This window comes from Saccostrea echinata, unplaced genomic scaffold (assembly GCF_033153115.1).
Source record: "Saccostrea echinata isolate AGI-Se365-2 ecotype Australia unplaced genomic scaffold, CSIRO_AGI_Sech_v1 ptg000010l, whole genome shotgun sequence".
NCBI classification, from domain to species: domain Eukaryota; kingdom Metazoa; phylum Mollusca; class Bivalvia; order Ostreida; family Ostreidae; genus Saccostrea; species Saccostrea echinata.
Window position 1 is genome coordinate 11,368,274 of NW_026889759.1, and position 21,266 is coordinate 11,389,539.

A 21,266-nucleotide genomic window follows, 5' to 3' on the forward strand; every position below is an offset into this window, starting at 1 on the left:
AGAAAAAACCCCAACAAATTATATCCATCTATGACTTAAGAAAACGTTATTCTATTCGCAACGCCTTCACTTTTTATGAAAGTAGAGGAGAAATTAAACATATTAAAAAATCTTCGAAGACAAACAAACGGTGAAACCAAAGCAAAACATTATAGATCTAAAGAAAATAAAAACAAACAAAATTTAAACAAAAAATGCTAAGAGGAAATTTCATTTGTTGATTTATTTTTTGATCTGAGAAAAAAAAACATGCAAGTAGGCTCGATATATAAATCTACTGTAAGTAAAACCAACATGTTTTTTTTTCTCTTGTGTTTAGTAGCCAAATATCCTTACAGGAGCGCGCGTCGCGGCAGAACCAGAGATATTGACAGAGCACCTCTGCTCGGAAGCTGGTAGTACCTTAGAGCACGAACAATGATAATAATTAGTATCGTTTACCCTCTGATGGATAAATCACACATTTAACTACGGGGAGGAATTCCTGCTGATGAAGAAAGCACTCTCCTCCCGTTCCTGCTGATCCGGTGGTCTCGACTACCACAGACAGCCGAATCACGTCACGTGACCGATGGTGCATTGGTCAGTGATTATAGCTTCGAGTTTAAATGACAGCACTAAATTCTTCAGTCGATCCTACTGATGTATATATATCTCTAGTAATTGTTAATCAGGAATTAGAGGAGTATCTATTTCCGAGTATTATCGAGATTAAGTTTATATTCTCTCCGGAGATTCATTCCATACAGTCAAAGGGTTTAGTTATGAAGAATCAGAAAAACGGAAAAGTGTGAAATCTATTGGGAGTTTAGCTTAATGGAAATAATTAATACTTCAACTATGGAATTAACTCAGAGTGCTAATTTGACGAAGGTTTCATCTACGGTTATTTCTCTGTCTTGCCATGATGGAAGTATGAATTTTACAACATTCTGTAACAGTTCCCGAAACACGACATTCTCTTCCAAAGGAGAGGAATTATCAACAAGTGCTTTAGTAGGATTAATATTTTTATATTCTATTACGACTTTTCTCTCATTGGCTGGAAATATTTTGGTGGTGCTAGTTTTCGTAAAAGGACGTAGATCACGGACAGATCTGAGACTTTTTCTAATCAACCTCGCAGTCTCTGATTTAATTATGGCAGCCTTCTGTATGCCGTTCACCTTTGCAGACAGCATTATGGGGTACTGGGTATTTACGGCACCCCTGTGTCCGATTGTATTATTTTTTCAAATTTTTTCCGTATGTGGAAGTGTTTTTACAAACGTAGCTATAGGAATTGATAGGTTTATGGCCGTTTCGTTTCCGTTGCATTCCAGAATTACGTACAAACGTGGAAAATATGTAATTGCATTAGTTTGGGTATGCGCGTTTTCACTTTCGGTCGTGCAACTTTTTGTAGGCCGATCAACGGTCTACAATGGGCGAGTGATATGCAATGAAGATTGGCCAAACCCTAAGTCCCGGCCACTGTACACTTTGTTTATTATGATTTTGACATATATGTTACCCCTTATTATTCTTCTATTAACTTACTCCATTGTTGGAATAATGCTTTGGAAGAGGACAGCCCCTGGAAATAAACATTATGAAAGAGATAGACACCAACTTCGATCGAAAATAAAGGTACTAGTATTAATTAGATTTCATGTTCATCAAAAGATTAACATCTAAAATAGTTCCGAGATGCACAAATGCATAGTCTTACCTGCCAGGCAAACTTTTTTGTATCATACAAATCATAGGAATGGAATCGGATTTTTTTCCCATACTAATCAGCACTATCATTTCATTTTACAAGGTAAAATAGTAGACTTTTGCTGGATTCCAAGTCACTTTAATATTGGTATCCTTGGCAACACTGAGGCTGGTAGTGTTACAAAAACGGCATTTCAGTATAAAATTGCATTTAATTTAAAATTCCTTATATTGATCTGAAATATTTTGCAAAACTTTATATAAATTCTCTTTGGGACATTTATTGGGAATTTTGTGATACACATAAACTTAATGCTATAGAAAACAATGTTAACAAATCATCCGATTTTGGCTTGAAACATTTGGACGAGGTGATCATTTCAAGAAAACGTAGTCGTTCAAAAACCACCCATTCATACTTTCTCAGTGGAGACCTTCAGTCTGTATGCACATCATATGAGTGTCCCTTTAACTATACGTCATATTCTTTTAGAATGTTCTGATTCTCCGCCCATTTGATGTAGACTTTTTAATGACGTGTGCAAACGATGCATGAACTGTTTACAAATATGTATTAATGTTTATTCAGTTATATTTTTTTCACACGAAACTGACTTTTACAACAAGATTCTGATATCATAATTTACGTATCTTTGTGAACACATGTAGTCATGTATATTTCAACTTTTTTCATATTTCAATTTTTTTATTCCGTCGAATGGGACGTTAAACGGTGCCCCGTGTCAAGAATTAACAATCCCCTTGACAAGCAAAAGATCGTTTCTCTGGTTTTCGAAAGATTATATGCTCAATGGGGGTTACCAGAGAAACCCAAAAACTTGCAAAAATCGGTCATACCACCGAAATATAATATGATTGATATACAGACGATTCGGCTTTAAACAATATACATGTAGAATCAATCGATCAGTTGATCTTCCAACAATAAATAATACATGCAATATCTTTATGAAGATAAAAGATCTCGTGATTAAAGAAAATCCATGAGCTTTTCTGCTACTTTTAATTGGGTTCATGGTGGTCGTAAAATCCTTGTGTATGTATTTCTCAGGAAAATTTATTATGACATGCATCGTTCAATTTTGTTTGAAGCTGGGTATGGCCAGCGGCAGGAACTCGAGTAAACCTTTCATATTCAAGTGTTAATCGCCAAGACGATCTTATACCAAAGGAATGGTTTGAATCATGTCTGTATTCAATTTACTTTAGCCACAGAAAAACATAAACAAAATTATGCCTTTTGACAATATTTAAAGGTAGATATTTATTTCTTGCTTTAATTTTACATGGAATAAAATTCCATTAAGTGAGTATTTATAGGACGGAGAAGCGTCTTCACTGCGGGATGAATTGTGAGAGAAAATTTTGATCTAGACGCTGTTGTAAATCAAAATAAATTTTAAAGCTAAAACCCTTTACAATCGATTAAATTGATAAAATCCTCACATTAAGCCGAATCTCAGAGATATATTGTATAGAATACACCACTATACTCCAAGAAATTCGTGGGCATGCAGTTTTGCTAAAGGTTCATTAATACCTAAAATACGTACATGCAGAATGATTTTTATAGATTCGTCTATAGCATGTCTGTAAATTTAAATCCACGCACATAAATTATATAAGAAGATAAAATTTAAAATTTTCAGAAAATTAAAATTATCGTATTTTTTTTTTCGATGGTGCCATTTTGAAACGCCATTACTTTACGAAAAAAGTGTCGTTGAGGTTTCCTCACAAAAGTACGTATTATATACTGTACATTAAAAAATCTACTCTTTTCTAATTTGTATATTGCCTTTCCCATTAAAAATTATGTGATGGTTATATTCTAATTATGCAAGAACAACCTAAAATACATTCGGCAGGAAGTGCTTATATCTCAAAAAACAAAATGCTTTCATTATTATAACGTAAAAAAATGCTACTTAGCGAAGAAGTTCGACTAAAACTCAGTTCCAATGAAACCTCATAAAGCATTTCTACGCCTGTAATCACAGGCGTTGTCTGTGGCTAATGGCGCTACGGCTTGACACGTTAAGGTACAAATTCATAACAATCCATATCTATATATTTTTTCAAGAGAATGACAGCAAGTAACGCGTTGGTATTCTTTTTATGCTAAGTACGTCAAGTTTCATTCTCTTTGCGAAGAACAATTTTTGTTGATGTTCAGTTTATTTTTAGAAAATACTTTAGGATGAATTCAATGGGTATAGAGCACATTAAACACTTAATTCGAGAGTTCTTAAAATGCTTGAATGATTTATATATGCGGTATATCGATACACTTTTAATGATATCTGGAATAGGCTATTCTTTTTATATAACTAATTGAATTGCTGAAAAATGAAGAATTGGTCTTATGAAACTAAATGCATGTAACTTTAACAAGTCTCATTAGGAGAAATAGCAAAATTTCCCGAGAAAAAAAATCGGAATATAAGCGTAGTTAAAAAAATTGCATAGATAAGACTTTCCACATCATTGAATTCTACCTACAACTTTGCAGAAGAATCGTTTTTGTTTTGTTTTTGACAGATTTTTAAAAGACCATTAACAATGATATTGTTAGTTATATGCTTCTTATAATTTAACGGATTACTGACACAAATGTTACATACAATGGTCAATTCAATATTGTACCAAACTGCAATCCAAGGGACATTCACCTCTGACACTCCAAAATAAAGGGGAAAAATAATCATCGCATAAGTTTTGCCGATTGTGAAATAGAAGTGACTTTTCTTCAAATTCTTGACAGTTTTACTGCGTTAGATATCATTATAATGGATTTTGTATGTACTTGTTCTTGTACGGTGTAAATCTGTTTTCTTAACTTGTCAAAGGTGTCAAAAACTTATATCAACTATATAATGAATTTTAGTGCCATTCAATTTTAACGTTTAGATTGATTCAAAATTTTTCAAAAAATCTGAACTTCAGTTGCAAAACTTTGCGACGTTTTGATTTTGGCAAGGCTGTGCTTAGCAACGTAGTGCTTAAAATCCAAACCTTTACAATGTATTTGCAACTCGATAGACGCTAGTCATTCTCGCTACTGAATGTCACGTCGACTTTCACTTAAAAGAATATAGTTATTGTAAAAAAAAAAAAAAAAAAAAAAAAAAAAGAAAGAAAATTCTCAGAAATGTGAGCTAGTAAATGACAAGACATAAATTATTCAGAAGTACACCACACAGAAACCATTGGACACCTCCTGGAGAATGCAGTTCAATTTTCGATGCCATTCATACATTAAGCACTATAGCAGGGCAGAGATAGTGCGTGGAATATGTATTATGATTGTAAATAATTCTACTGCTTTTGTTTCTTGATGTGCATCACATTAGTACACTATTGTTCCAAGATTTCCATCACAAAATTGGAACCCTCCCAAACATGTAAAGCCTCTGCCGTCCCGTTGATGTGTTGGCGATACGCTTGTCACTACTGCTTTGTCTTGTACTGTTGTTGGGCCGTCCTGTTGATGTGTTCGCGATACGCTGTAATTGTCAGTACTGTTTTGTTGTACTGTTGTCTGACCAAGAGAAACAGCGACAACAACGATGTCAAGGCTCTTGCTTTATAAAATTTGCAGTGACAGCAAATGAATCATGATGTACGTATCACAGGGGCGAGACGCATTGTACGACCTCACAGTACATATATACTTCTATTAATGTAACAAATAGCAAATTCCTTATCTGTATGCCTATTGTACGTGAATAAAATGACCAAAACAAAGTTCTTAGGAAAAGCCAAACTTTAAATCTTACATGCATGTATGAAAAAGAAATGTACATGAGTTTAAGCTATTACTATTGAAGTATTGCATTGTTTAAAAAAAGAAGAAAAAAACGATCATTTTCTTTCTAATATATGGTGTAATAGGACCTCTCACTCTCAAGCTTGTAAGAAATCGAAGACGATCATGCAGGAACGCAAGGCCGGGAGCAACTGAGAAAATAAGACTTCGCGAGAAAGCAATGATACCTTTAAGTGCCTTTATTTAGTTTTGTAAAGTTTTGCCGAATTAGTGATTATAGTATCTTTGAATTGGTAATGTTACTAATTCAAAAGCGAATAAAGGACAATTTTGTGATATCGATCATTTTTTTTTTATATTGAAAAGAAAATGTAGTGATTTTAATGTGTTCATTTAGATACATAGAAGGACGCCCTAAACGATCTGAATTATTATGGCAAATATTTGTGCATTGTTCTTGAATGAAGACATGTAACTCAAAGAAACAAACCTTTTCTTTTGTTTTTAAAAAATGAAAAGAAGAGATGAGTGATTTTGCTAGCTACAATCTAACTGATACTAGTAGGTAATTCCTACCTATTTTTCCAGGTTAAAAAATGAACTTAATATATTCTGTGTACAGAGGTATTGATTAAATTACTGGTATCACTGAAATCACATCTGTTCAAAGAGATAATTTCACTTGATTCATAAAATGACTCTGTTCATATACAAATTTAGTGAGCAAATCCCTATGGGACTTAGTGCTTTCATTTCATATTAAAAAAATACCATCACGCGGTGGCTCATTCGGTAGAGCGCTCGCTTCGTGATCGGAAGGTCGTGACTGACCATAAAAACAAGTAGCAACTATTCCTTCGCCAAGCGCTCGGCACTATGAAGTGAAAGTTGCGGGTCCTTCGGATGAAACCTTAAAAACCGAGGCCCCGTGTCACGGCAGGCGTTGGCACGATAAAGAACCCTCACTGCTCAATGGCCCTAAGTGCCGAGTAAAGGTCTAAATTTGAAGCCCTTCACCGGTATATGGTGACGTCTCTATATGAGTGAAAAATTCTCGAACGGAACGTAAAACAACAATCAATCAATCAATCCTAATAAAGAAGACCGTCACGGTAGCTCAGTCGGAAGAGCGCTCACTCCGTGATCGGAAGGTCGTGAGTTCGAATCCCGGCCGCGACTGTCTAAATTTGTAGCCCTTCACCGGTATATGGTGACGTCTCTATATGAGTGAAATATTCTCGAATGGGACGTTATGATTTTAATATTTTTTAAGGACAACATTTATTTGATGGTAATGAGTATGATCTGTAATAAATTGAACTTATTAAACAACATACAGTCAATCAATCCCATTAAAAACGTTTCCTCTGAGAGTCCAGGTATTGGAAAAACAGGCTTTGCAAAATTGCATTGTTTTGAATTTTGAAGTAAATGGGTGTATTTGAGTACTTTCAGTAAAGAAATAAAATATGAGCCCGCCTTTCTATCCAAAAACTAAAACATGGATTATAATCTTCTGGAAGAATTCTTTCATTATATACATTGCATTTAACATTTTGGATCAGAGGTTGGGATCTATGCATAATATTGAAAAAGAACTTAAATTTTTTGCCATTTTTGGAGAAATTTTCAAGATTGGAGGATCATAACGTCATAACAAGAGGCCCATGGGCCACATCGCTCACCTGAGCACATTGGCTAGGCAAAAGCACAAATCAGTTCAGTATTGAAAAGATTACCCTGAGGATGCTTCCATATCAATATGACTAAACATAGCTTTTCTGTTCTTGAGAAGAAATATTTTTTCTATATGTTCTTATGTGAAACTTTCTATCCCCCAGTGAGCCCCACCCAACCCCTGGGGGTCATCATTTGAACAAAATTGAATCTACACTACCTGAGGATGCTTCCATATCAAAATGACTAATCGTTGTTTGCAGTTCTTCAGAAGAAGATATTTTCCCATATATTTCTATTTTAGACTTTGATCCTCCATTGTGGCCCCATCCTACCCAGGGGGGTCATGATTTGAAGAAAATAGAATCTACACTACCTGAGGATGCTTCCACATAAATATGATCAATCAGGGCTTTGCTGTTCCTGAGAAGAAGATTTTTAAAATTTTTCCTATACATTTCTATGTAAAACTTTGGTCCTCCATTGTGGCGCCCCACCCTACCCCGGGGGTCATGATTTGGGTAAATTTGAATCTACACTACCTGTGGATGCTTCCATATAAATATGAACAATCTGGGCTTTGCTGTTCCTGAGAAGAAGATTTTTCCTATATATTTCTATGTACAACTTTGATAGTCCATTGTGGCCCCGCCCTACCCCCGGTGGTCCTGATTTGAACAAACTTGAATCTACACTGCCTGAAGATGCTTCCATATAAATATGACTCATCATGACTTTGTTGTTCTTGAGAAGAAGATTTTTAAAGATTTTTCCTATGTATTTCTATGTAAAACTTTGATCCTCCATTGTGGCCCCGCCCTACCTTCGGGGGTCATGGTTTGAACAAACTTGAATCTAAACTACCTGAGGATGCTTCCATATAAATATGACTCATCATGACTTTGCTGTTCTTGAGAAGAAGAAAGATTTTTCCTATATATTTCTAGTTAAAACTTTGATCCTCCACTGTGGCCTCGCCCTACCCCCGGGGGTCATGGTTTGAACAAACTTGAATCTACACTACCTGAGGATACTTCCATATAAATATGACTCATCATGGCTTTGCTGTTCTTGAGAAGAAGATTTTTAAAGATTTTTCCTATATATTTCTATGTAAAACTTTGATAATCCATTGTGGCCCCGCCCTACCCCCGGGGGTCATGGTTTGAACAAAATTGAATCTACACTACCTGAGGATGCTTCCACATGAGTTTCATCTTTCCTGGCCCTATGGTTCTTGAGAAGAAGATTTTTAAATGATGCCATTATTTTTTCACTAATTCCTAATTATCTCCCCTTGAAAGAGGGCGTGGCCCTTCATTTGAACAAACTTGAATCCCCTTTACCCAAGGATACTTTGTGGCAAGTTTGGTTGAAATTGGCCCAGTGGTTCTTGAGAAGAAGTCGAAAATGTGAAAAGTTTACAGACAGACGGACAGACAGACGTACGCCGGACAAAATGTGATCAGAAAAGCTCACTTGAGCTTTCAGCTCAGGTGAGCTAATAAAGGGACAAGCCAAAAAATTACGTCATTTTTAATAGATATGCAGTCACCAAGGGTCCAAGTGAAATTTGATGTATTTTCAACTAAAACTTACAAGTATTGATTTTTTCAGAAATTCACAGGGCCAAAAAAGGTCCTAAGTGAACCTTAAAATAACTAAAATAACTCATTAAATATGAATATGTAATACATGTACATGTATTACTCATTCGAATATGTAATATCACATTCATTTTGAATAGATGATATAGCTATATTGCATAGGCTTTTTCAAAAAGTCATCCATTTTCATCAATATATCACTTATTCTAATTGACTATGACACCTAATGGAGTAAGTGTAGTATTTATTCGTCGAAATGATTTCACTAAATTATTCACTTTGAACAAAAGATATTACCTATTCAAGTATTTGGTATTATATATTTCAAAAATGGTGATACCAATACGAAAAGTATTTTATAAAGAGCGCCCTATGAGCAGCGAATTTAGCATTGGATAACCCCTCTCTTCTCTCTCCTGAAAAATAGGAAGAGATAGATTGCATGACTTTATCAGTACCTATTTCTAATCCAGATCCTTCAAATATCACTTGAAAAATTTCTCGAGTCCTTCCTCATTTTTCTTCGATAGTCCAAACATATGTGGTCATGCTAAAATTGGCAAGAAAGAGAAAACATAAAAGTTCCTAAAAACTCTATCACATGAGTGTAAATGAAAGGATATAAAGTTATAAACCAAACATATATATGTACTCTTTAGTATCAAAAAAGTCAGGCTTTTGTTAAACTTGGCACCAAGTAAATTGTCCCCGCTTTCGCGAAGCGAGAAGACATTAAATCCCATTCATCTGTCAGTCTGTCCGTCATAAAACTTTAACCTTGGTTATAACTATTGAACAAGAAAAGTTGGGGCTTTCATTTTTCACATGTACACTACTAGTAACAAGACCTTTCCAAATATACTATAATACTACATAATATACTTTTGACCTCATCACCTTGACATTAGATCTACTTTTCTAAACCCTGGTCATAACTTTTGAATGAGAAGAGATAAAGATTTGATATGTACAGTGTACATTACCTGTGACAAGACCTTTCCAAATATACTCTGCTTTTTGAGCCCATAACCTTGACTTGAAGTTCACCCAATTTTCAAAATAAATTAAAATTGATTGTGACTTTTGGTTGAGAGAAAGTAGGGCATTCATATTTGAAAGGTGCATTACCTGTGACATTACATTTCCAAAAATGCTATGACTTTTTACCCGTTGACCTTGATCTTGAAGTTTGACCTAATTTTCAAAAATTTTAACATAACTTTTACCTTGTTCATAACTTTTGAATGAGAAGAGGGAGGGCTTTCATATTTCACCTGTACATTACCTGTGACAAGACCTTTTCAAGTATACTCTGATTTTTTAGCCTAAGACCTTGACTTTGAAGTTTGACCTAATTTAAAAAAAATTAACATTGATTTTAACTTTTGAATAAGAAAATATAGAGCATTCATATTTGACATGTACTTTTTGATCACCCCTCGTACATTACCTGTGACAACACGTTTCCAATCGTGCTATAATTGATATTTGACTTGACCTTGAAGTTTGACATTGTTTTCAAAAATTTAAAAATTGGTGAAAACTTTTGAATGAGAGAAGACAGGGCGTTCATATTTGACCAGTGCATTACTTGTGACGTTTCCGAATGTGCTATGGTATTTGATCCAGTGATCTTGAAGTTTGACCTAATTAAAAAAAAAATTATCATTGCTGATAACTTTCGAGGAAGAGAAGATAGGGCATTCATAATTGACATGTGCATTACAATATGCCATAAATGCCATGAATAATTGCTTCCCAACCACTAAGACACCGAAGGCGGGGAACTACAATTCTTTGAATTTGCTTGTTTCATTAAAAAATAAAAGCATTTAAGAACATACGACCCTATCATAAAGAACCATTTAATTTAGCTTAAACATAAATGATTATTTATTTAAAATGATACTAAACTTCTTATTATTTAACATAGAAAAGGACAAATGAAGTTTTGCGTTTATCTTTCAAGCTAAGCTAAAGTATATATAGGCTGTAAAGTTTACTTACAAATTCCCTTTCTACATTTCGGTGTTAATTGACTAGATTTCTCGTTTACTGAAATATCACAAAATGCGATAATTGGCAGGTTTAACAGATGGTTTACTTTTTGAGAAGTGTCTAAAATGTCAAACTGTCTCAGGAACACGAAGCCTGTGCGTACTTTTAAGTAAGGCTAGTTATAGCAAAACGACTAAAACTTGAAGTAACGGAACGTGAATCATTCTCAAAATGTCAATCAAAATTTTAGCAATTTTCCAACATGACATACATTATGATCAATATAAAACCTTTCATCAAAGTATGAGAGAAATAGAGGATTCAAGGGCTCTCCTTGATGCTTCACAAGACTTGAAGAAAAGATATTGATTCTTAAGTCGAAATCAATGTAGTTTATTCTCTTTAACTAAAAGAATTCTCCCTGCTCTGTTGTTAGGCTTCTTCTTAATTGACAGTGTGTTTGAAAAATCACTTCTCGTTAAACTGCAGTAACTATATAAAATCCAAAACTGCGTCGTTTACAATTCCATATGACGTAAACATCAGGTACACGATAATTTTATTTTTAAATTCAATACTGAAACAATAACCACTGATTTAAGTTAATAAAGGTTAACAATTTTGGCATAATCAACCTTTTAAGCTAACCATTTTGAGTTGAAAAGATATTTCAATGTTTGTTCTGTGGGTTACTTCAAAGACTTTTATGTTGATGAATGGTTTGTTTTTATCCAGTGACCTGAAATCCTTATTTGTTTCCGATTTAGAATGGAATTAAAAACTGTATCCAGGCACAAGTTCAGCACATATGAAATTTATGTTTCAATTGATGTATGGAATTAAGTGTAAAAATGAAGCTAATTTAAGTTTTGCCACTATCATACACAGTGTAGGGCCAATTTAGGGTTAATTCAAAGTATTCGTAAATTCTGTGGTTGTTAACGCAGCAGCTTTGAACCTAGTCAAAAGTAGGTCATTTATCGGACACCTTTAGATGATTCGGGAACGATACAAGTATCCAAGTTAATTCGTAATGGAAAAATAAAACGGTGATAGTATTCAAAATCCTGGCTTGAAGAAAGTCAGCTTTTTGATGAGCAGAACTAGATAAGAAAACTTCTAAATTTCGAACAATTCAAGTTAGCTTACAGCTAGCACACTCGTTTTGATGAAAAGCTTCACTAAGCAGAATTCTCCAATGAAATTAGTGAATGAAAGTAATTTAACAAAGTATCATCAAATATGCTAAATATGATTTAGGTTTTCTGGAAAATGTAAACGAATATTTGAAATTTAGTAACTAGAATATTTATATTTGGTACAATATCATCAGAAAATACCATAAAACTTTGTCCTCTTTCTCTCAATTAATCAATTCATCTTCTTGAATTTCTTTATTTCCGACAGTATTCATGTGTTCGAAGAAAGATTAATTGTCTTATCGAAGGGGGTGGTATTGTAAGGCTTCTGTTGGCAGAGATATGTGAGAAAAACTGAGTTGTTTGATACACCATAAATTCCCAGTAGACATCAACAACACGTCATATACTGGCACTACATTGATAAAGTTTCGACAGTACAGTATATACGATGATATGAAATGCATTCACTTTATTCAAACAGAATTTTTTTTCCTATAATAATGAATTATCTTAGTAAAAGTCATTACAAAATATCCACTTCGATATTTACTTTATGCTTCTCTAAGTTCAATATGAAAACTAAAGCCTGTTTGAATAATTGAGCGAAAGAAATGCACTTTAAAATAAAACTCCTTGCAACTATTTTGCAGAAAACCCATTCATTTCTTTCTTTGATGATAAGATTGACAATGGACACAGAATACTTAACATATGCAAATGTAAAAATTCTCATTCTGTTTCACCAAAGTGGTAAACCATTTCATTATAATGACTATACTTTTATCGTAACAATCAGGGGAAAAAAACGATTCTGGGTTTCTCATTGCCATTTCGTCCAGTAAGATGTTTGGAACACTATCTTTGATCGTTTTTTCTCCTGTACCAGAAAAGACACCGATGTTAACTTTTACATGTTTTATTGTATTGCAGCAAGTTAACTAAAGTCTTTATTTAGTTGCTCATGCAGAATGGAACTCTTTAATCAACCATCAGGATGCTTGATAAATAAACAATGATCAATATAATTGTTGAAAAAAAGAAAGAAAAAAGTGTTTTTGAGCTACTTAGCAATTTGTTTTTTATACACATCGGTGTGTATGGTAAAAACGTAACGGTTATAATGCATTAAATTTTAGATTTATTTATTAATACTAACATGTATGTAAGAAGCTTTTTCTTTTTTGTATTTTTTTTTTGCTGGTCAAAAATTTTTCAAAATCAATTTGTTTTTCTGACTGCCTTCGTTTCAAAAAACGATGATGCTACGTGCCTGTGTGACAAGCCAAATCTTGTAAAATGTTTACTTCCATTTGAGGGTTGTTGGAAAAGTTCGCGGACAAATTTTATGGTGAGCACACAATTTGTATAGAACCAGTAAAACTCTGCAGATAAAAACTATGGATTTTCTAATAAATATGCAAAGATTTGATGTTTTCCGTTGATCTATAAAAATATACTGACAGCTACTTCATTTAGAAAAACACGCTTCACGGAGCATGTCACTTTTTTGTACGTTTACATTACACACACATTTTTGTGAAATTAAAAATTGCGCTGTTGTAGCGCATAAAAAAGAAGAAGAAGATATTTCGCCTGTCGCTACTATAATATACATGAAACGTCATTTGGTACATACATGGTGTGTGAGACCAATTTCATTCACCCAAAGAATTTCTTGTCTTTGTCGACGATTTACAGGGGAAGAATGGGGATCAAATGGAAGTATATATCTTTCATAAGAGGATCGAATCCCTATGCAATGTTTTATGTCTGAAACTATATGAAACATTTTACTCATACGTTCAATTTTCATCTTTTTAATTATTCATATATTCGTTTCTCGTAATGATTGTATCACACTACATATACCTGCAAAGAATTTTGCAGTGTTAATTATGAATAGCTGTATCCAAAGTTGTGTTTTTCCTTATTTCTTTCAATTTCGAATTCTCCAGTTTCGTTTAGGTTCTTATAAATCAGTCCTTGATTGGTATTGTTTTATTCTTCTCTAGTCTTTCCACACGAGAATTTATGAAATGTATTCACATTTTTACGAAAATATAATGTTGCCACATTTCAATATTTTAGAAACTGTAAATTTGAAAAAAAATTGAAAAAAGGAATAAGCAGTGAAATAACGTTGAAATTATTTAAAATAGTTCTCATGTCCTCAAAATCTCAACAGTCAGTGAATTTTTCAATCTTAAGGTTTAAAAAAAAAAAGAATTTGTTCTAAAGAGTATCATGATTGTTCTAGATACGAATGTATCTTAATCTTTGTACTTAATTTCTTGAAGTGTCAATCAATTGATGAGTCGGTACGGAATAACTCTAGGGATTGACAAATATCTTTATATCCCGCAATGCATTGCAATTATTCTTTGATGAGCAGATTAAAGAGTTTAATGTAATTTAAATCAGATATCAAATCATTTGAATTTATCTGAGTGAGAGATAAAACAACTTCTTTTGGCAATCGTTTTATCTGTTACACTTGAAACAGCCAATAAAGCAGATGGTTCTACTTTGTTTACATTATTATGTATCTTCTTTTTTGCGCACATTTATTTGATCGGGTTCATTTACGGTGGGTCTATAGGTCAACTATCCCCTCTTTCTTTACGGAAAAAAAATTATATTTTGGTGGTTAAATATGGCATTCTTTAGATTTCCATGTGATCATTCCTATTTCTAAAGAGATGTTTTAGATTCTCTCGTAATCATACGAAAGAAATACCCCATTTTTTATTATTCAGCATGGAAAATACCCCCAATGAATACCCGTCATAATGTAATTGAACACGGATAAGTTTATCTGCAATTAGATAATGTATGTTTTATATCCCAAGGATTCTGTAGCATAAAACTGCATGCATTAATTACAAAGTATATTCCCTTTGTGCATTTCATTACAAATAAAAATGTTACAACCATTGTAATGTTTGCAACATGTATACATAAAATCTTTCTCAGGTTGTGAAGATGTTAGTCATTGTGGTCGTGATGTTTGGAATTTGCTGGCTGCCCATCCATCTGTTTAGTCTACTGGGAGACTTCACCTCAGTTCTGCAAGAAGTACATCACCAACATAAACTGGGCCTTTTTCTCGGTGCACATTGGTTGGCCATGAGTAACAGTTTTGCAAATCCAGTAATTTATGGATTCACGAACGAAACATTCAGGGTATGACATCATATTTTTAGAGACATAATCATAGAATACTCTAGATTTGTGCACTACATAAATATTCTTGCTGATATGTACACAAATCTTGCAAACTTATTCTGTTTTGCTTTGTTGGTTTTTGAATTCTGTATGTCCTGTTGTGAGAATCTGTTTTTTGTCCCCCGCTTTCACGAAAGCGAGGTGACTGACATTAAATCTCATTCATCTGCCCGCGTCTGTCCATCTGTCACAAAAACTTTAACCCTGGTCATAGCTTTTGAATGAAAAAAGATAGGGCTTTCATATGTACATTACCTGTGAAAAGACCTCTCCAAATGAATAATGGTTGTTGACCCCGTGACCTTTGACTTTAAAGTTTGACCTACTAACTTTTCAAAAATATTAACATAGCACAGTGTGGTGAAATATTTTGAATGAGAAAAAATAGTGCGTTCATATTTGACATGTCCGCTACCTGTTACAAGACCTTTCTTACGGTTTTTGAACTCATGATTTTTTATCTTGAAGGTTAACCTACAGTACCTTTCAAAATTTTTAACATTCAATGGTCATAACTTTTGAATGAGAGAAGATAAGGCTTTCATATTTTACGTGTACATTACCTATGACAACAACTTTCAGAAAAAAAACAACAACATTTTTACTTCATGACCTTGACCTAGAAGATTGACCTACTTTTTCAAAGTTTTAATTTTGGCCGTAACTTTTGCTCAAGGAGAAACGGGGCTTTCGTATTTTTTCACATGAGCATTACTTGTGACAGGACCTTTTGGACTGTATGATATTTGATCTCGTTACCTTGATCTTGAAGTTTGATGCATTTTTAAAAAATTTTAAATTTTGTCTGTAACTTATTTTGATTAAAAAATTAAATCTCTGTTTTGTATGATGGACAGACACAATAGAACCACCGGTGGCAGAAAATACAGACAAGACGGTTACAATACTATGCCATAGATAATTATATGGCAACACTAAGACACCGAAAGAGGGGGCCACAATTCTTTGAAATAAATTTTACTTGTCTTATTTATTGATTCCATTTAAGCGATGCTAAAGACTGTACTGCGATCGTACCTCCATATCTGAACTGTTCAACTATGAAAACATTATTACAGTAGATGATTGAAACTTATCCAATACAGTCATACATTCAAGCACTGTACACTTAGAGCTCAAAGACTTTTGAACTTTACATGCTTTTGTGACCTATTTAAATGCACAATTTTGAAATAAATATATCGCTACTAAACAAAGGATACATGGAATTTTTCAATTTTATTAATGTTTTTAGTTTCTTGATTAATAATTTACTTTTAGTATTTAGTTCTTTCCCCTTTTGAACGGAAAACAGCCTTATTGCAAATAGGCATGTCATGAAAAAGTTTTCACAGAACATTTTTTTAAAAAATCGAAGACCGTTATCACTAGAGTGTTTCCACATGTCTTTTAATATATAAATTGGCGGCATGCTTTGAGTACAGTCTTTTCTTTATTTGAATTTTTTTAATTTAGTGTTTGAATCGGGACTATTCCAGGGCAACGGAAGTGTAGAAACTTCATTTCCTTTGAGAAATTCTGTTGTGCCCTTTGAGTAATGGCATGCTGCTAAATAATACATCCAAATTGTGAGCTGGGAAAAACTTAACAGATACATGTATACATGGTACTAACATCTTGAGTCTTGAGTTCCACAAACAAAATGCATTCTCTACACTAACGAAGCCGGGAAACAATGCCGATTGAAACTCAATCTAAGACATATAGGGTTAAATTTACAGTGGAATAAGAATTATTTTTTAAGCCGTATACCCTGTTATTCATATATACTTGGCAAAAATTGTAGAGGTTTATGTATAGGACAGCAAGAAAAAAATAAGTCAGTGCATCTGGTATGCCAAATATTCTAAATACTATCCCAAATACAATAATAGCTATAATGGTAAACATCATTAATATAAACATTATCTCACATGATGAATACATGTCAAAATTGGCAAATACCACTCAAGTCGAAGTTTTTTTCTGTGTACTAGTGTATTGTATGTGATGCATACCCTGGCAAAAATAAGTCAAGATGGTATGCTATTTTATAAAATTAAAGTTTTCTTACCAGGGCAGGTGTCAACAATAAAGCAAACTTTGTTCAGATTTATCAGATCAAGTTCAATGAACTCTTGTATAAAATTTTGTAAAAGAGATCTGAGAATTGTTGAATTTTTATGGAATATTTCCTATGTAGATGTAATAATCAAGCCTTATCTGTTAGACAAGCTCAGAAAATATGTCGCTTCAGAGATCGAAAAAAACATCTTTATTGCTTTCAAACTCCGTCTATCAATCAGGGATCTCATATGAAGCCCAAAGCTTGCACATCTAGCAGCATTCAAGACAATGTTGGTGCAATGGTATCAAGTTCATCAGATCTTGCATCATTTGTAAATGTATCTGCTTTATCAATACGCTTTGGTTATAAAACGCTAGATGTATTTGCTAACAGTTTTGCACTGTTATCAGATTGGGCAATAAAGAGGTTCAAACCGAACAACTTTTTATTGCATCATATGCATTGCTAGCTCTATAAATTCTTGAAATGACAGAACTGGTATGGAAAATATGGAAAATGAAAATCAAATGGGATTAATGCATGTATATGTTTCTTGAAAAGTAAAAAGATAGACTGTTCTTACAAATCATAGCATGACTTACAAAGAACTGTCGTTAATTAAATTTTACGAAATGACAAATGGGAGGAAACATCTTTAATGAGCCTCTCAAATTTTTAATATCTTTTAGATATTACTTAATTTTAAAATTTATTTAGAATTTAGACTCTATACATGTACATTTCTTAATCTAATTATGTCTATTCTGTCTACAATGGTAAGCTTTAGACAGCAATTTTCCTATCATTTGAAAGAGTTTTTATGTTTTGTCATGGTGAAGGTGTAGGTGTTGTTGTACATCACAGACATTCAGACAACTGCTTTTTCAATAAAAATGACACTCGTAAATTTACATACCTTATCAATGGTCATCTGTAAAATTATTTTGTTAAAAACATTATGATTGTACACACAAGTATTCCTAAGCTAATATTAAAACTTAAGATGCTTGAGTTTCTGATTGACAATATCTATGTAGTTTTTGAAGATCAAATCTTTCACCATCTGTTGGAAATCCCATGGGTACTAATTGCGCCCCTATAAGCAGACCTTTTTTGTATTCATATGAAGCAGAATTTATTCAAAAACGTCTACATAAGTCTCTTTCTTCAATTCGACATTTACCGTATATACTCGCCTACATGTATAAGACGGTCCGACTTTAAGTCGGTTGTATTTTTTTTCAGGTTATTTTGGGGGGATTTACCATTGACCTGCTTATAAGTCGGTACAACTTTTTGCCAGAATCGGTTGACAATTTCAAATCAATGTTCTAATTTTTGAACCTGTTTTTCAAATAATATTTTGAGAGATGACGCCGATTTTTATTTTTTTTTCTTCTGAAAAAATCAGTTTCATATTAATACTTTGATGTATTTACCTGTGTTCAAATAATATTTTGGGATATGACATCGATAGTTGACCTTTTATTTTTTCAACAAACCAAACAGCTACCACTTCGTTTATTTCATCCATACGTTTGTTTTTAAAAGAGTTATATACCTTGTCGTCTAGATATTTTGAACACTGATCTCGATATTTTTTAACCTTCTTTTTCCACCTCCGTTCTTTATAACTCTCCCAATTAAAATAAAAACATTTACAATTATTTTTATCATTTTATTTATTTCATACTGAGTCACTGTTGAAAAAAAACCCATTCATATTGTATTGCAGAGCACATCAATGTATAACATTCCGATGATTTTTATGAATTTTATAATTACGAGATGCTCAATGACCAAGCCATATCTGTTATTATTGATTTATAAACTTTTATTTATAACACTTGATCTATCATTGGTTATCATGATTAAATTTTCAATCGTTTATCTAAACAATTATTGTTTCTCAATTACCTGTATCCCTTATATGATATTGTGTTTACTCAGTGGCACGCGCCCCGAGAAAATCGTGTACATGGGAAACAATAAGTTTCATTAACAATCGAGTTTTAAGAATATTTTTTAATAATATCAAATCTTTTCTCAAAATATTTTACACAGTACAAATGAATATTTCAATATTATTGATTAATGCCAAACCGGCGTTATATCGGGGTCGCAATTCAATCGATAGATTTACAGTAGGACATGAGTTACTGAAAAAATATTAGTTATGTAAATAATATAACAAATAAATAATACACTTAAGGTAAGATTAAGTAATATTTCTATTTTTATAATGCGTAATCCTAGAATACATAAATAATATAATATATCCTGACTTTTGTCTACGAGTTGTTTAAAAAATACTACATTTCGCCGACCAGAAAAACACCAATCTTTTATAAGGACTCGGACATAGAGTTTTGAACAGAAATTTAACTCCCATTAAACCGACTCATAGGCAAGTATATACGGTAGATATATAGACGACGTATTATCAATTAATTATATTCATTTTCATTCCTACGTTGATTAGATAGATTCCTTTGAAATAAAAGATACCTCGGAGTCTGACACACCTCTTTCGTATTTAGATATTTTACTAGCTAAAGACAAAACTTTATGATAAACGTGATGACTTCAACTTTTCTATTGTCAACCTCCCTTATTTATGTACAGCAATTAGATCCCTATCACCTGTATATGGAGTTTATCTCTTCCAGTTGATTTAATACGCAAAAGCATGTTCTACGTACGTACGAACAATTTTTTAAAACAAGTCAAGCTATTGACATATAAGTTGATGATAAGTAGATAACAAGAGTCTCGTTTTAAGTCACATTTCGCAAGTTCTATGGTAGATACAATGACCTTGTTAGCAAATACAATCTATTCTAAGTCGAATGTTGACTTACGTTTTTCATACAAATTGTTAGGCCATTATTTTTACACTGAATTGTCGACGGTTTTCCCGTTTGCCCGACCATGACAAGGAACACACAGCAGGTGTTACCGGTCGATAGGGGATGCTTACTCCTCCATGGCACCTGATCCCACATCTAATGTTTTTAGAGGTCCGTGTTTTCTCTGCTCCCAGTTTATCGTTTTTATGGACTTTTTGAGCTTGATTACTGTTGTTTATCTTCATTTTTCATTGTACTTAGAAGATTACTGTAACAGTACTTTTCTGCTACCATGGTTTTACAAACAGTGCTTTTATTGAAAATATTTCATATTTATATCGGTATATTTCTTTTTAATGTTTTGAATTTTTACGTTGCAGGAGTGGGGGGTGGGGTGGGGGGTGGGGTTCTGTAAATAAAGTAGTTGTATCATAAAAGTCATCTTTGTATTTTGTATATGGGTACATGAACTTGTGTCAGGACAACTTTTTTTTCAATCTCTTACAGGCAGATCTAGTAGTCCTGTTGCACAACTGGTTTCCTTGGAGTCACTGTCTACGTGACCTTATGACTCGAACATACAGTCTTTCCACATATGACAGCGTCATCTACCGGCGAACCACAATGCTTCAAAGACAGACATCCTTGAATAACAATTCGTCCTCCACAAAATCACTTAAAGTAGCAGCTGCAAACGGAAGTTCGCGTCCAATGAGAAAACTTCACAGAGTTGGAACAGAAGTGCGAGTGAATAACTCCCATATTCCTGTCAGAAAGTTTAGTTCCATACAATATATTCACAAGGATCCCAAATCTTACGATGATCGTTCATGACATTTCATTGGTACAATTTATTTTTTGTGATTAAAATATAAATCCTTTCCAAGTTTATGTGCTTTTTTGTTTTAATTTAACCTACTTGATGTTGATTATGTTGAACTAGTTATTTTAATGGCAATGAGATTTTCACATTAACCGATTTGAATTAAAGTGACCGAATTTTCAGATGTACTCTACGCGCAAGCTGTTAACTCTGCAGATGAAACATCACTTGTACTATGATTTAAATTAACGTCTTCCAAGTCATCACTTTTTTGACTGTCCCAAATCAATAAAAAAATCTATTAATATCAATAACTTTCACGCATCTCTAGAAATGGCATCTGTACTTTCGTCATTGAATGTTAACAAACAGGAACCATATGAGAG

At 33.2% G+C, this 21,266-nt stretch overlaps 2 protein-coding genes across 2 annotated transcripts in view; both read left to right on the top strand.

Annotated features, from left to right (window-relative positions):
• The window catches only part of LOC133184397 (N6-adenosine-methyltransferase non-catalytic subunit-like), a 147,696-nt gene that overhangs the window by 92,144 nt on the left and 34,286 nt on the right, over positions 1 to 21,266 (top strand). The window lies entirely within an intron of this gene.
• On the top strand, positions 345 to 20,948 carry LOC133184396 (substance-K receptor-like). Its single transcript, XM_061319454.1, has 3 exons — positions 345 to 1,629; positions 14,889 to 15,098; positions 20,565 to 20,948. Exons 1-3 carry the CDS (start codon positions 817 to 819, stop codon positions 20,889 to 20,891), a joined length of 1,350 nt encoding a protein of 449 aa, XP_061175438.1. The 5' UTR covers positions 345 to 816; the 3' UTR covers positions 20,892 to 20,948.